Here is an 18,424-nt window from a genome sequence, read left to right as displayed (position 1 = left end):
ATCCAAAATTATTCAGAGATGACTGTGATACTATGCAGAGTAAACTTCCCAAGTAGATTTTATATACACTTGTCAGGTGCTATTGCAAAAAAGGATGGTTGAACTCATTAAATGGTTGAACTCAGCAGAATTACATATATCTCATCACAGCTACACAGAATGACCCAAATATCCAGGGATTTAGCAATGTATACAAAGATGGCCATGCCAATTTCTGAGTCATAGTTTTACAGTTTAGGACATATGATACCTATTTTACATTCAGATCATATTCAGATGATATCTATTTCACTATGCATAATACAAATGTCATCATACATTTTAATCACATACTGAGAAGTTACAGATATAAACTATTTCTATAAATTATGATTAATCATAAAAAGATTTGCTCCACCTTTTGAATTTTCTATTAGTTTATTCAAACAAAGGAGATATATACAGGCACTAGTTATGAATAAAATTCACCAGGAAAATATGACTTGTATTTCAGATATTTGGAGTTTGAATATTATACTCATTGAATCACTGAGTCAATAAAGAAATTTATTTCATGCTCCCGAATAAAACAAATTTAAGATAAATGTGCTAGGTTGGCTCTAGGAACAACTTCAATATTGAAGCAATATTGACTTATACACATAGATCAATACAGATATATTGCTTTTTGAATCACTTTTAATGTGAGTAATACATATATTTTTAATGTCATTTAAAGTCTTGTTCAGTGAAAAATGGTAACTCTGTTTGACTTGCCTTTTCTGAGTCAATCATTAAACTGTTTAATGAATTAGCTGAGATATAGTAAGAAAAAAAAGTTGTTTAGCTTTGCTTTACTCAATAGAGAGTAAGTTCTTTTCAGGTAGTGAGTTGAATGGCCAAAATCGCAGTGCCATTTCCTGCTTCACATTGTGCCCACTAAGTAATACAGATTTGGTCACCATGTTCTTAGATTTTTTTTTCAGGGATGTCATGCGCACTGCGGAGGAGCTGAGTAGGTAGGTGCTTGATAGGACTTGGTAGTCTCTCGATAGGACTTCCTTCCACAACAGAGCTGGCTATTGAAGTGCCTCCTGAAGCTTTCACTGAGCAGATAAAGAGCAAATGGATTGACACAAGAACTGCAAAAGCTCAGAACCCGGGCCACTAAGGTGACAATCATGTGGCCTAGAGATGGGTCAATCTCATTATAGTTGAAAGACCTATACATGTAAAGGATGTGATTTGGAAACCAGCAGAAGACAAAGCAACACACAAAGACCAGCACAATTTTGGCCAGGCGTTTCCGTGTTTCCATCTGCAAATATAAGGAAATAGTCCCACTGATTAAAATGAAAACGGAGGCAGACACATTCTAAAACACATCATGGTACAAAAGATGTAAAACTTAGCACGCAAATGCATCCAAAATCACAAAAAGGATTTTCCTAGTCAAAGTAATGATTTTACCAATTTGATGAAGCCTATTTTGGTCACTATACTAATTTCACTTTTAAATATTTGACAGTTTATAAATGGGTATGTCTTCGTGTTAAAACTGTGATCTTGAAAATTTTCTTATTTTTAACTCTTCTTCTTTTGCTTAAAGTCTTATTGTGATTGCTATAAATATAAATCATTTGTTTGTATTAAATCCATTGAATTAATAAACCACAGAATATATTCAAGCTTAGAAAATTTTTAAATCAGACTATTTTAAATAAGAAATACTGATTTATTGAAAAAGGGCATGACTTTCTTAAAACCCTTATCCACAAAAAAAAAAAACCTTGAGATTTAATTTAAACTCCTGACTCTCATAAATCAAAAGAATCTGACGTAATTGTCATTTCTATAAACATTACTATGTTAGGCTGTCTAACCTTAAAATAAAAATAAAAACATTTTCTATCTTTTCATAAAATTCACCTCCTATGTTTACTGTTTTATAAGAAGGTCTTCAGGAATGTGATAAACAGACAAAATTCAAATATGGGACATTAATCTTTTTAAATCTAAAAATCATTTTCTAACATCTAGAGTCCAAAGTTTAGCTCACATTTGTTTAATTTGTTTGAATATTTAAATAAGGTAACATGAAAGTGAAAACATAATTTACAAAGATATTTATAGTCGACAACATATTTTCTGAGCTAAAACTATTGGTGGTTAACTAGAATATACCAGAGAAGTCTGGAAAGGTTTAGGATTGAAACAGATCTGACACTGGGGAGTAAGTAGTAGTGAATGGTGACAGTAAACACAGGTGCAAGTGAAAAGGAATCTAGTTCAAGAAGCAGAATGTGATGCTCCAGATGTATCCCAGTGGCATAAATTAGGCAACTTGGCCTTATAAATGAGGTGGATGTGAAATTTACATTACTAAGCACAGTCCTCCCTAGCAGGTGGAGCATAGGTGCAAGAATTTCACAGCAGTCTATACTTGGAGATTCAAATGTATAGGTAGGCTGTTAGCATTAAGATTACTTCTTGGCAGATGTCAAGCCCAGTTACCCAGCCAGAGTTTATAAATCCCAATAGGAAAATTCACATACACACACGCGCACAAAAGTCAGAACTAAGGCCACTGAAAAACAAAAAAGTGGAGGTGGGGACGGTCAGAGGAACTCAACTTTAGAAACCAAAGCAAAAACTCAGATACCCAAACTGAGATACAAATTGGATCACAGAGCTCTGAATAAAAGGATTGTATATAAAGGGAAAAGTACAGTGAGCCTGTGACCCAGACATTTTTGCTTCAATGATGCCAGGTATTGAGGTAATAAATATATTACTTTTTCTAATAATTACTTTAATGACTGGTTATTTTTTAAGCCTTTAAAGCAGATGTGGATCACTGATGTTTATGGACATCAATAAATAGAGGTCACCATCTGCACAGAAAAACCTTAACCAGATTTAGTGCCCAAAGCCCCAGCCTGTGCCTCCATCTACAGCCCATCAAATTTTAATCATCTGTGATTCACCTAATTTTCATTCAAACTGGGGAGCAGGCACCCATGACCTCCCCGTACCTACAGAACCCTTTGGAAGAAGTTCCTCACTAGGAGTGCACAAACGTACAACTTGAAACTGTCCCATAACTGCAGTATTTCCATCTTTTTGTAGATTAACGCAACTGGTTTTACCTTACATTAGTACTATGTATTCTTTAGAGAAGAAGAAGTACGTAAGGTGCAGGTCGTAGTTTTAAAATTAGTATATAATATTTATTTATCGGAAAAGCTATAAAGTTGAATTAGTCCAAGTCCTACTTCAGCACCAGCCCACCTCTGATCACTCTCACTATTGCTCTGCTGCCCTCTGTTCCCAGGCTCTCATTTTGGCATCTTAGCCAAACCTCATCCCCAGACCCCAGCAGTGTCCTACAGTCCTTTCCTGATGCATCCTTCCCCCAGACTTTCTGTCATCTTCAGTGAGCTAATGGGAGAAGAAAAAATAATTGAATAAATATATACTTACAATGTGAAATTCTTTTCTGGTTTGTTATGTGTTTCTTTGCATAAACATTTGCACATAAAGAAAAGCCACCAGAGACATTAATTTCAAATGAGCCTAGGCCCAGATGTCAGATAAGCTGGACCTCAGTGGGCTTTTAGAGCTAACACATGGCCACATATTAGAGAACCCCCAACATCCCTTCTAGTTCAGGCTAGTGCGTGTCCCAGTGCCCTTCTGACTGTTCTAATCATTCCTGATATTGAAAGCCCATGAAATAGAACTCAAAATAGCACTTACTGCTTCTGACCAGCTTGCCCCCAACACACACACCTACCGAGCTTACCTGTTTTTTGGTATGTTCATTGTATTCTCCCGGAAGATTATGTGCACTTTTAATTAAGGTCCTCGCAATATGATAATAATAAATGCTAATAATAACAAGTGGTATAAGGAAGTAGACCAAGAAGATGAGCACTGAATGAATCTTTGGATGTAATTCATCAGTCTGAGGGTAGGGTATACACGCCGTGAAGCTGCCGTTATCCAAGCCACCGATGTGCGCCACTTGGGAAAACACGGCTTCTGGAACAGCCAACAGCACCGAGACCACCCAGATACCCACGGCCTTCACACAGGTCCACAGCACCGCCCCTGATGTTTGGATATCCATGGGGTTTACAATGGCTCTGTACCTGGGCAGATAATACATTTCAAATTACTCTCTTAAGAAAGAAAAATTAAAAAGAGAAAGGAAAAGAGAGAGAGAGAGATCTTACTAAAAGAGAGGTGCCAACACCCCTTTTTCCCCAGGCCGTTACGTAGTGTGTGGAATAACTAAGATCCTTGGTGTCCCTCTGTCTACAAGTCATTCCACTGCTTATTAGCACAGAAGACATGAAGAGAAAAGCAAATATTTTAAATTGTCATTTCCCAAATTGCAGTAATTTGCTTACCTCCTTCACAAGTATTTTCTAAATCTACATGTACTACAAGTATCATTGTATACTGAATATTTTTATTTAAATACTTTTATTTCCAAAAAATCTATTACTACTGAAATTGCTATAATATACAATAACCATAAAATATAAAATGTTCACAAAATAGTATTATTAAAATTTACCTGGATACTCTTCTAGAGCTTTTGAGGCTGGGTCTCCTACCTTTTTTTTCCTAAGGACATTAAGAAATCTTAGAGACTAATCCAGACTGGGATTTTCTCCCTAATTCAGTCATAAGGATGAAAAGAACTGAAAATGGAATAACATTCTGTCTTTACAGTTCAAATTTCTTTAATGTCAAGACCTCATGCAGTCTTCTCTCCTCCCACCTAACACCATCGTAGTGATAAATGAACCACACTCCAGGACACAATGGCTTAAACAATCCAAGCCTCTACACCTCATTCAATTACACATGACTATTAAGAAAGGTAATAAAAATACAAACCGAGCAAAATTGTATGTAAACCTCAAATTACTTATATCTGTCTTTAAAAGTATTTCAGGTTACGGTATACCTAGGAGGTTAACAAGATACAGCAGAAAGTGATTTTAGTCAGACAAGTCTGCACTGCTATCTCATCTCTGATATCCTTTGGAAAATCACTTAAGATCTTTTTCTTCATCTGTAAGGTGGGGATAAAAACACCACCCTCAAAGTTTTGTGATTAGAAAAACTGTATAGAACACCTATTACAATGCCTGGCACCTAGCAGATATTAGCCATGCCATGAACCTGTACCTTCTCCTTATTTACATTTGAATTAGTCTGATATTCTAAAAATTCAGAATATTTCAAGCTACATAACAAGCAGATAAAGTCTCCTTCTTAGGTTCTGTAAAGATGCGTCTCATTGCCCATGGGAGAGGAGCAGCCCCCAGCTTCAATACCTTTCCGAGGGGAGCCTCTCTTTCTCCTTCTTGACTTGCACCAAGTGTCATTCCCAGACCCTCAACAGGAGAAAGATAGTTCACATTTTCATCTACAGGGTCTTCCCAAGAAACATATAGAAATTAGAGCAAAGCAAGAGCAAGCGGCTTCCACCCCCAATTAAATAAAGTTGCAAGCATAATGCATTTTACCCAGACTTCGCACATGGCAGAACTCAACAGGCATGAGTTCCTTTCTCCTATTCTGCTTAATTGTATGTATTTAAGAAGCTGAATGAATTACAATCAGTAACTAGAATGAGCTATTTTTTCTGCTTTTCTAAACTTTTTATCAGATGAATAAATTCAAAAAGGTTGGTTTGTTTTTTAAATCAGAGAGCACTGAGAGTCCTAAAAAGAAAAGTAGAAGTCTCTCGTTCCATCTCAGGTCTCACTCCTGAGTTAAAACAAATTTCAAATCATTACTTCCTTATGTCTAAGAAATGTACTTCTGCCATTGTCTCTTGAATTAAATATTATAGACATTAGCTCTTGACATCCAATTATGGTAATTGAAGATTCTTTTCTCTTATACTACCTTTATTCCCTTCATTCCTAACTTCCTGATTTAGTAAGATATATTAAATATTTACAAAATAGCCAATACAATATTACTATGGCTAAACAAATACTTCTAACTGCAGAGTTAAGTAGTATATTATGATGATGTTTTCTTTCTTATACACATGTCTGACTTTCCCAGAGTTGCTACTTGGTCATTTTTTTCATTTGCATGATTTTCCAAGTACCTGAATTTATTTTTTCTCTAAATTTTCTTTTTACCACCTTCATGAATAATTGGAGCCCTGGTGCTTGAATCTCAGTACTATTTCTTTCTTAGTTTTTCACTTTATCAAGCTCATCATCACCTTTCCTTGGTTTTACTTTCTGAGGTATTTTATTAGCTTTAACTTCCATTCTTCATTCTGAATTTTTATTTCTGCTATCATATTTATAATTCCTAGAAGTTCTTTCTAGTTTTCAAGTCATTTCTTTGCATAGACCTTATTCTTACATTAGGGATGTATATTCTTGTTAAGTACCTATGGAACTAAGACAAAAAGATGTTTAATTTCCTTCTCTTTCTAGAATAGTTCCAAGATTTTTTTATTTCTTTGATCTCTTTATGCTAGAATCTTGCCTCAAAAGTTATATATTTGCTGCCTTCCAATTCATATTTAAGATCAAATTACCAAAATCTAACTATAAATTCTTTTGTATGTGGAAGAGGAAGGGAAAGAACAGAGAGATTTGGGGGACTGTTGATCACCACAAATTGGTTGACTAGCCTTCCTTGTTAGTCAGAATCAACAAAGAATATTCTGAACTTTCCTTCATGGATTTAAAAAGGAGGAGAAAAACGTCACTCCTTACCCTCACTCTCACCCCACGTTGAAGCATATGCTATTGCAGAAGCACTACAACTACAAAGGATGTTGGGGAAACTTCAGATAGGAATGGAAGTTATAACTCTCTCATTCTGATAAGATTGCCAAAGTAGAGCTAGCAACAGATCCAGAATTCTTGGTTTAGAAGTAAGAAGCCTAGTGGGAGCACAGGACATGGATAGAGAAGGCCTTTCAACAGGAATGATTCTTAGCCACCCCCTGCAAGAAAGGGAAAATGGACCTCATGGATCTTCCCCTAAATAACATACATGTGGCTGATAGGGGTGGACTACTAATTCTATAAGGCCAGAAATCATAGTTTAAAACAACAGATTACTGAAGTGTCATTGTTAGTACTAAAACATAGCTTCAAATTGTCATAGGTTATACACCAATCAATGTTTTATTTGCATCTTTAAAAGGATAAGAAGCAAAAACAGTACAATTCAAATTAACATGAACATGTTTAGTCATGCTTCCTTCAAATATTCGTGAAAAAATTAAGGATGAAACAGTCCCTCAGTGTAAAAACTATCTCATTGAATTTAGTAGTGTTAATAGGTAGGTTTAAAAAGCTGGAACTTTTCTTTCAGATAGTATTGGAAAGATATCCCTAACTGAAAACTAGACAATAGCCAACAAAAAGACTTATAAAGAGAGCATAATCATGATTCACATATTAAATATCAATAAATAGATATGCTTCTTCATTAATTCCTGTTTTAAATCTTGCTTATCATATCTGTGTACAGTCTAAATTTAATGTGAAGAGATAATTAAATTGAACCATATCACAAAATATATAAAGAAAATTAGATCATTTTTAGCTCATACAAATTCATTGCAATATCTCAAAATCTCCATTGACACATCTCTGCAAACCTTTCTAGTTACACTACCCATCCTTTTTTTTTTTCTTTTTCAGACTTTTATTTATCAGAGACCAACAAGGAGTCTAAATGTGAACAATCTGACCAACAGAAGCAGAAAGGGTATTGTGGAAGCAAGAGAGAGAGACAATTTCAAAAAAGAAGTGTAGACCTCTGTGTCCAATACTCTAAAAGTAAAGAGAAAACTCCTTGAAACCAGATCCTGGGTCTTGCTCGCTGTTGTATCTAAAGAATATAACACAATGCCTGACCCACAGTAGGTTCTGAATGAATGTTTGTTGAACTAATAAGGAAATGTGGTCTAAGCAACAAGGAGATCATGCATTATGAGCAGTTTTGGTAAGAGAATGGAGGTAGTTGCATAACAGGTCGAGGTGAGAATGGAAGTGGAAGATGAAGACACAGTCTAGTCTAGTGATATCCAAGCTGGATCAATCTTCAGAATCACCCAGAGAACTGACAAAAGACAGAGAGTATTAGGTTTCTCCCTAGATTTACTGGTGCAGAGTCTCTAGGATGTAAAATGTGAGATTCTGCATTTTGTAAGATTGTCAAGGGATTCTGAACATAAGCCAGGTTTAGAAACCACCTTTCAAGACTGACTTCCGCAGTGAGCATCTTTCCACAACGTGAGGGTTTCTAGTGCAATGGGTGGAGAGAAACCGGAATCCAGCAGAAGTTTGGTGTTTGAAGATTCAGTTGCTTACCCTTTACAGTATGTCACATCATGTTTCTGTTTTTTAATTTTTATTGGAGTATAGTTGCTTTACAATGTAGTGTTAGTTTCTGCTCTACATGTCACATCATGTTTTAAGAGTATTGATACCCACAGTTTAAAAATGCTTTCACATTACTTGTTTCATTTGATAAAATAATCCTGTGCAGTAAAACTGATTAGTGTATCCATTTTACAGAAAAACTCAATGAGACTAAGGGATTAAATAATGTTCAAATGTTTTAAGAGTATTAATCCACAGCAAAACTTATTCTGAATGAAATTATTAAAATTTTAATTTAAAAATACATTTTTTCATACAATAAAATGTCTAATACTGTAAATAACCATTTAAAATTAATGTAAAATGTGGGATGTCACTTTGGAAAAGCTGAAAAATACTGGATCCAATTACAGAAGGGTCAGAAAGTTTATCTGTTCTTTCCTCAAAAAAAATCACTTTGTTTTTAACCCATTAAAATGTATGACTTAAATGACATGAATGTTTAATAAGGAGAATGACAATGACAAGTCATGTTGATGAAGGCAACATGTTGGAACTAGCCAGTCTACGATTAAAAGAATTGAAGGAAGACTATAGAAGGCAGAGAGATCATCTTTATAATTTTACAATAAGGTCATTTTGCTTTCCACTTCAATGCCTGTTTCCTGATAATTAACTGCATGTGTGAGTAAATATTGATTTGAATTAATGAATCATTTTTCATCTGACACATAGGTAAAACAGTAGAAGTAGTTACACAGCAACCCACAGTTTTAAAATGCTTTTATATGAATTGTTTCATTTGATAAAATAATTCTGTGCAGTACAACTGATTAGTGTACCCATTTTGCAGAAAAACTCATCAAAACTAAGGGATTAAATGATGTTCAAATGATCACAGAGCCAGTAAGCAGATGACTCAGGATTCACACCTACATCTTGTGACTACAGATTCTATATTTTTTTCAATGATAGCACATTGCAGAGAATATGAAGAATCAAAGCAACTGAAGAATCAAATGCTTTATCTAATCTATCTATTTTTAGACATTTGACCTCCTTGTCCTTTTAAAGTCAATAGTATTTTTAACAGGAAAGACGTTTTTACGGTGGAGAAACTAAGCCTCAACAGTGCTAGCAAATAACATTTCATATTTTTTAAAGTTATCTCTAAAAACTGAATTTTCACAGAATCTATATAAATGTCTATAATCAACTCTAGGTTGTGCTTTCATAATCCAAAACTGATTCCTAATGAGATGTTTTATGTTTGGTTCTCTCTGAAAATGTGGTCCTTTTCCAAAAATTAATTTGAATTAAATCACAATCATTAAAGTTTTAATTTTCAAAAGAGTTCCCCCAAATCTCCTCAAATAATAAAGTAGAGAAGGTCTACATTGGAAGTTGAAAAAATATTCTTAATGAAAATCTCCATAAGGAAAAATAAAAACTTAATGACAAATAGATGAATCAAGGGAAGTGTTAGGATGAAGTAAAAGTTTGGTGTTTATTTTTGCTCCCCATGAAGACCTATGAATAACTGAAAATAGAAGCTACTGCCCAGAACCTTAATAAATCAGTAGTTTTCATGAGGAGTAGGCTATGGCTCTAATGACATTTAATATTTTGTATCAATAATTAAAACAATGAGTTAAGAAACAGCTCATTAAGTTTGAAGCCAGCAATATTAAGCCGGGTCATCACTTTAGAGCATGGATTGAAACTGAAAATAAACTTGGTCAAATGGAAATAAATAAGGACAAAAGAACAGAAAATAACAGCAAGCAATAAAAAAGGGAAATTTAATGAAGACTTGTGTCCTTTTGTGTAGAAAATAAATGAATTTTCCAAATGCCAGATTGTCAGTACATTTGGGATGTAGGTGGGGTTCTCCAAAGAGCTGAAAATAATCTAACGGTTACATAAAATATTGTTTAAACCTATACATTGATTCAAAAGTAAAAATAATAATGCACTGAAAATATACAAGTATAGCATATTACTATTTATCTTGTACTAAATATTGGATAAACTCTTTCCAGAAGAAAATCTTCTACACTTCATATCAGCATCAATTTTTCCAAAAATGCAATTAATAAAGAAATAAGGACTAACTAAAAACTTTTAACTAAGAACTTGTTAAGAGTGAGCAAATAGGGCTTCCCTGGTGGCGCAGTGGTTGAGAATCTGCCTGCTAATGCAGGGGACACGGGTTCGAGCCCTGGTCTGGGAAGATCCCACATGCCACGGAGCAGCTGGGCCCGTGAGCCACAGCTGCTGAGCCTGCGCGTCTGGAGCCTGTGCCCCGCAACGGGAGGGGCCGCGATAGTGAAAGGCCCGCGCACCGCGATGAAGAGCGGTCCCCGCACCGCGATGAAGAGTGGCCCCCACTTGCCGCAACTAGAGAAAGCCCTCGCACGAACCGAAGACCCAGCACAGCCAAAAAAAAAATTAAATGAATAAATAAATAAATAAATAAAATAAATTTAAAAAAAAAAAGAGTGAGCAAATAAAAAATGCAATTAAAATTATTAAAGGCCTTGGAAATTGGTCAAACCCTCCTGACCAATCAGTAATTGGAAGGACCAGAATAAACTGTTATTTTGGGTTTTGAAATACGCAAATGGGAACTGTACTGCTTGTGACAACTAACAATAAGGAAAGTGTTGAACTTCACTCTCTGACCTCATGGCTCAGCCAGAACAGATGTCACTATTTAAATGCATCGCTACAGGCAAAAGACTGAAAGGTATATCTTAGAAGGGCCTCGTTTCCACAGAGAAGCAGGCAAATAGAACCAGCATAAATGGTTAAATGAGAGACTTGTCTGAGATGTGGTCACGTGGAACAGTGCGACGGGCAGAGCAGTGAAGCAATGCACTGAGCGGCCCCACCAGTTACTAGTGTCCCTTCTCTTCTTTGGGTCTCTCTCTGCTCAGTATTCAAGGAGCCAATAGGATCCTATCTTAGGTCCCTCACCTCTACAGCTAAAGACATTATTCTTATTTTGCAAATGGGGAAAATGTTGCCTTATGGGCATGAGTTTTGTGCTGTTTTATCATTTTTTTCCAACTAGAACATTTGGACATAACAGATGCAGGACTAGCACCGAGATGCCATAACCCCCAACCAGGTGTGTTCCTTCCTTATTTATAGTGTGTCCCAAAGGTTTCAGATTGAGCTGGATAAATAATCTTCAGAAACTGTAAGGTAATATATAAATTATGGCAATAGTGGGAATATTGTGAGAATTATACAGCATCTCTCCCACTCAATATGTGAGATTCCTTCTAAGGAGAAAGGAAAGGGAAATAATCTAGAAGTACTTGAGACTAATGAGGAAAAGAAATCTGATTTATTGAAGATTTATTCAGTTTATTTTTCAAATTAAAAACTAGTACATTGTGCAGATTACAATTCATCCTGTCTCTATGGTTATGTAAAAATAACAACTGAGCACTTGTTATGCAAAACAAATTTTCCTTTTCGAATTGGCAGCTAGGAAGCTCTCAGACAAATGGATGGGTCAAATTTTGTCAAAGTATGGGTCACCTTATATTTTTCACCTTTTATTTTCCCTATATCTGGTTTTCCTCCCTTTTTTTATTCCTATTGTATGTTGTTTGTATCTTTATTTTTAAACTGCCTTAAATTCTTTTGGAACAAGTTGAAAATAAATAAGTCACCATTCTGTTAACATGGGTTATCTGTAGGGTGAGTGCAAGTGATTTTCTTGGGTATGTATGGTCAATCAGAACTCTCCCCAAAAGAGCTTAGAAGCACACTCTGAGCACCAATCTCAGAATCCACTGAGAGGCAAGGCCTTCTCAGGGTACTGTCCAAGGCTATGGACCAAAGCAGAAAGCATCTCCAATCACGGCCAGGTGGTTAATCAGATCTGAGCTTCAGTCAGGAGTTTTGGTGAGAAACCAGCAAACAGATAACGGCACTCCCTCTCACCTCTGGACAGAGACTGATGAAAAAACTTCATAAGTGCTAGGGAGTGTTAGACCTAGGGGCCACATTTGATATGTTTCAATACTTTAATAAATAATTATACCAAAGAAAACTGTTTGCATAGGTATAATATCCAAATAATGTTAACAATTCAAGGTTCACAGTTAAGGGAACTAGCTCAGTTGTGGAATTAAATAAGATTATCCTAACTAGCAAACAAAAGCTTGAAATTATAAATACATGAGCACATTAGATTTGGTGCACTATTATTTTTGCATTTAATCCAACATTGGCTGTTTAGTGTCAGAAAAACAACATAACCTGGTACATTAAATTAATATTAATTTCATTTTCATTGTCTTACAGATTTTTAAAATTTAACTTAGAAATGCATTTTAGTTAACAGTTTTATAAAAAGCAAAATAAGAAGTTGATACCTAGTTTTACCTTTGTAAATATATAAAATTAAAAGTTTATAATTTAGCTCTAGGAATCTGTGAAAATTTTTTCCTGTAAAGGAAAAAGGAGAAATTCTTAAAAGTTCCTTGCATTTTAATTACGGGTTTTTAGACACCAAAAGGTCTTCAAGAATCAAAGAAATAATATTCTAAATTTGGAAATACAGCTATTATAATAGATAATGAAGGAGATATGAAAATGACAACAATAAGAAAAGTAGGGCTTATAAGGACCCTCCTACACGGTATCACAGCACACATGTCCCAACAGTAGGGGGTGGGAATGTGTGTGTGTAAGTGTGTGTGTGTATGTGTGTGTGTGTAAAACTGTTAGAAACATGATACAACAGAGAATATGCAAATACTTTTAGGCAGCTATTTAATGTAAGCAAGAAAAAGAAGTATATTTTCAAAATAGTAATAAAAAATTCACCAAGATAAAAGTAAAAATTAACTTAGAGCACCACTATCACCATTTCAGATCATTCCCTGTCTCTCCGCCTCCCATTCTCATTATGATAAGCCTCTGAGGCACATCTACAGGGGACACAAATGATCTTTCCTAAGGATGTATCAGCTGAAGCTCCTCAAAAAAGTATGGAATGGCAAGAATTAATAATCACAATTACCAAAAAGTGTCACCTGTACCACCCTTTGGCCATATCAAACAAGGTGATTCAAACCTCAAGATAGATTCACAAATATTGTGTTTGTTTCAAGTCTCTACTGTCCAGTAGTGCTGTCATCAATCATATGTAACATTTAAGTCTCCACTTCACATTGTGATATGCTTTCCAAAATCTAACTATCTTCCTGTTTCTTTCTCTACATTATTGTAATTCTGTCTCTAAACTCTCTACCTTTATTTTCTTAGGCAAAGATATTTAAGCCATCACATGAAGATAGGATATTTGGTTTAACAAACAATTGAATTTGTTGTTTAAAAACTCTAATAGGAAGTTTTTGTGGGTCTTTGCTTTTACTTTTCCATTGCTACAACTACTTTATTTTAAATTCAAGGTGTTTCTTTTATTTGCAGCTGCATTTTACAAGATTCTTTCATCCTATTGAATCTAATGAATCAGCTTTTGCAATCATTTTTCTGTTTTTACTCTGGGGTGCTTTGTTTTAAACTTAACTTTTCAGTCTGCCATTAAATAAGAAAAGCCATCAGGAATTTCTTATACCTGGGAAAGTAATAATGCGGCTTAATGGTACAGAGTCCAGGTTTTGAATTGGGTTCAAATGATGTCTCCATCACTGTGAGATCATGAAAATGTTGCTTAATTTCAAGCCTTAGTTTTCTTCACTTTAAAATGGTAATAATTATAGTGCTTGTTTCATAGTGTTGTGAGGATAAAAAACTCACACAAAAGAACTTAGCACAGTACTAAGTGCAATTAGTCTTATACTTGTTTCCAAATCCACAAGAAATCAAAACGTTTAGTGAGATGAAGTGTGAGATTAAGCACTAATCAACACTTGATTACTATGTTCTAGAAGAAAAATAGAAGTGTAGACAACATATAACAAAACATTTCCAAACAATTTTAAGTGAATATTGGAATGTAATGTGTAATTTCATCACTAGTAATTCCAGTTCCTTGATTTAAATTTCCAAAATGCACACTGAGAGGCAAGAGTAGGCTCTGGACCAAGTAGAAGACACAACCCACCTTTCTTTATCATTGTTATTAAAGTATCCATGCTGTGTTTACGAAGTACGTGATACACATAAACTGAAAAAGTCAGTAAATATATAAATAGCATTTTATCTGACCTTGGTAAGAGCCAATTTACCAATCTCCATGAAAATAGATTGAGAAAAGTAGTATGAAATAAACTCAAGCCCTGGGTCTTGCTACAAATATCACCTTTAAAAATGAAAGCATAATGAGAATAATTTTAACTATTATAGTGATAACTCTTCATTAAGTTTTATTCTAATCATTAAATAGAATTTTTTAAACTTTCTAATTAAAATGGGCCCCATAAAGAAGGGCAACTAAACTAAAAAGTCACATTTTAATTATGGAATACCAAAAAACTTTTTAAAAGATAATAGAAATTGTGTCATAGAAACAAAATGAGGTGCATAACTTACCCAAAGTCACCCGTTTTTGTAGGACTGTGGTTTTAGAGAGAATATTACAGGAACTAAAAAGTCAATAGTATTCAGTTTAAAAAGACAATTGCTCTCGACTCCATTCCATTGTCTTTCCTTCAATGAAGATTAACTCCTCAATGCCAAAGTGAAGTAAGGGTATTATTGCAAATACCAGGAAATTTAGATGGACTCATTTTTCATTAATAATTTAATATGTAAATTAAAGAGGAGGGCCATGAACACCATCTTAATCATCCAAGTTAAATTGTTTAAATCGCTTAAGCCAACACCGCACCGCTAAAGGAATTAGACCAGGACTCCATACAATGATGCCTAATTATACATTTCCCCCCATCCCCATCCAGACATCTCGTCTGCTGAAATGCCCAAAATCATGATTATAGACAGCCTGGGATAGTGGCACTGGATCAAGAGTCAGCAGGACTGGATTCTCCTCTCAGCTCTGCCAGGGGAACTTACATTCCCTGGGCTTCAATATCCTCACCTGAAAAATAACACATTTGAACTAGTTGATCTACAAGGTAGAATAATAGATATTTCCCACCCTTATAATATGTGGAAAGCAGACTTGATATCAAAGATGTATTTTTACAGCACTGTTTTAATGCTAAAATTTAGTACCTACCTGTTTGTGGAAAATATATATATATATCACTTGACTTGAGGTATTAAAACAAGAAGAATGTATAAAGTCATGTCTAAAGAACATGTACTAGTCTAGTTGTTTTTGCTTCAAATAAATAGCAGAATTTAGTTAGTAAGTGTAAATGATGTTTCTCCTTATTTGAAAAAAAAAAATCAAAATCAAACATTTCCCTAATATTAAGACAGACAGTCTTACCTATCAGGTTATTAAACTACCAAATAAGGAAAGTGAACCTCTAAGCTTTTAGGGACATACAAAAAGCTTCTACAAGATTGTTGCACATTCATTCTGTAGCTTTTCTGTGAAATGGATAATAAAGATTCCTAGAGTGTGTGGAGGGCAGGGGAAGGCTAGGCTATGCAATTTTTAAACTACTTTTAAACTAATGCAATTTTAACTATTTTTAAAATAATGATATTCTTATATATTTTTCAAGCGTCACATCAGTCAATTTTAACTCCTTTTACTCTAATTCCTAGATACAGTCTCTCTCTCTTCTCCCCTCCTCCCCCCAGCCCTTCCTTTCTCCCTCCTCTCCCCAGATACACTCCCTGCCCCTCTCTACTGCTTTTCTAGGCCACCCACCGTTACCTATGCCCTTACCTGTCGGCGCTGAGGGCAGTGAGAGTGAACACGGACACCCCCACGGAGGTGAGCTGGATCACCGGGATGAGTTTGCAGCCCACCTTCCCGAACATCCACTCCTCAAAGAAGTAGCGGGAAGCATCCACAGGGACGCAGGTGAGCAGCAGCAGCACGTCGCCAGCGGCCAGGTTAGAGATGAAGATGTTGGGGACGCTCCTCATGGCGCTGTTGGTGATGAAGATCCTCACCAGCATGATGTTGCCCAGCAAGCCCACTGTGATGATGAGCAGGTAGAGGGACGGGATCACGCAGCGGATCACGAACTCCGCAGTGGTCCCGTCCGGGGCGGGTAGGAAATCCCTTTCGGAGACCTCTGCGACGAAACCGCTCTGATTCACGCCCGCGGTCCAGGAGAGGTTGGAAAGAGACTCGGGGGGCATGGTCTCTTTCCCAGGAGAGTCCGCTGGAGTTTTCATGCACCCAGGTGCCCTGAAAAGTGCAACGCACTCTTGGGCTCAATGGATTTCCCTCTTGCCAAGTTCACCTCCCGCGGGGATCGCGTCACACACCGCCTTGTCCCGAGGAGGACCGGGCCGGGTGAGAAGGCTGTCCGCAGGCTCCAGCCCTTCACCTTTAGGAGGGGCACGCACATTGGCTCCTGCTGGCTCCGAATTTAAAAAATAAAAAAAAGAAGTTGAGTTCCAGTCCTCAACGGTTTGTTCTCGCTTATGGATAGCGGAGAACAGCCTTTCTGTGAACAAAGGTTTATCCCTCTGGAATTAATTAAAATACCTGCCAGACCTTTCTCGGGGAGGGGAGGACGTCATCCTGTCGCTGTCCAGCGAACCGCCGCTGAAACGCTAGGAACTAGCGTGGGGCGGCTGGCACTTCGCTGGTCCCACAGCTTTGCTCTTGTTTCTGCAGTTCCTGCTGTATTGTGTGGGATTGGAGGGGCTCTGAGTCCTCTTTCGCACACTGCCTCCCTATACAGATCTATTCTTACCCGCCTCCAAGTAGGAGGCGCCCCAGACAGAAGTCTGTGAACCTCTGAGGATTTGGGGGCTGAGCTGGTGAGTCCCTGAGGCTCTCGCACTGAAGTTAGGAAAGAAAAGGAGTGACAAAAGAGGAAGTAAATGAATGGAATTCCCTCCCTACTTTTCTTCCTTGATCCACTTTTCTCACCCCAAATATAGAAACTTTCCTACTGCGGGCATAATATTTTTTAACTTACAGTTTATTGAAATATAGCATGCATAAGGTACACAATTCTTAAATGTAAGTTCAGTCTAACCACCATTCAGAATCTACAAGCTAACCACTATCCCCTAATGTCACCACTATTCATTCTGCCTTTTATCATCTAAAGTTAGTTTGCCTGCTTTTGAGCATCATATAAATGAAATCATAAAATGTTTAATCTTGTGTCCAGCTTCTTTTACTCAACATTATATCTGTGAGATCCACCCACATTTTTGTGTGTAGTATTTTTCGTTGCTGTATACTATTCCAGTATAAATATACCACTGTTCGGGTATCCCTTCTAATGTTGATTGACATTTGGATTCTTTACAGCTTTAGCTAATTTGAATAATGTTTCTGTAAATATCCATGTGCCTGTCTTCTGGTGCACATTGGAATTCCAGACGTGGATTTACTAGGTCACAACGATTATGTTAAACTTGAGCAGAAATTAACAATTTTTCAAAGTGAATTCCAAGCTTTTTTCTTTTGGAAACTTGCTTGACAATACCTATTAAGGCTGAACATATGCATGTCTATGACCGAGCAATGCCACCCCTAAGTATATACTCAATATATGTCTGATACATTGTTTTAAATAGAACAAAATAACTCTCCAAATTAACACCATTTGAGTCTAATATAAACCTCTCAGGAGTGGCACAGTTCTGAAGTTAGCCAAATAACACTATTTACATTAGGAAAAAACATCTGGCTAATTCTTGGTTAAAGGATAAAATTGTATGATAAAAAGAAAATTGGTCAAGGACTACCTACAATGATCTAGTCATAAGCTGATGAAAAGTGCCAAGCCATTTGTAAAATTTAAGTAATTTTTTCAGATATTGCTGACCAAGAACAGCATTTAATTATCATAGTTTAATTAGACAAGGTAAACATTTGCATTGTAATCAATTTATGTTTTTCTAACACAATTACAAGTGCTAATTATACTCTTCTTGGATTTCATTACTTAAAATAGTCTGTTATTGAGGTTGGCTAAATAGAATGCTTATACATTTGAATATGTGTTAATGAACTT

General features: G+C 36.0%; 1 protein-coding gene across 1 annotated transcript; it reads right to left on the bottom strand.

Moving 5' to 3' along the window:
* Positions 1-833: 833 nt before the first annotated feature.
* Positions 834-16,583, bottom strand: NMBR (neuromedin B receptor). The gene is given in 4 exon segments (XM_007171305.3): positions 834-1,019; positions 1,022-1,297; positions 3,785-4,133; positions 16,162-16,583. Coding segments are annotated over 4 exon segments (1,233 nt in total).
* Positions 16,584-18,424: the final 1,841 nt, after the last annotated feature.

Source organism: Balaenoptera acutorostrata, chromosome 14 (genome assembly GCF_949987535.1).
Source record: "Balaenoptera acutorostrata chromosome 14, mBalAcu1.1, whole genome shotgun sequence".
Taxonomy (NCBI): domain Eukaryota; kingdom Metazoa; phylum Chordata; class Mammalia; order Artiodactyla; family Balaenopteridae; genus Balaenoptera; species Balaenoptera acutorostrata.
The sequence above is the reverse complement of the archived record's forward strand: the minus strand, read 5'-3'. Positions and strand labels throughout refer to the sequence as shown.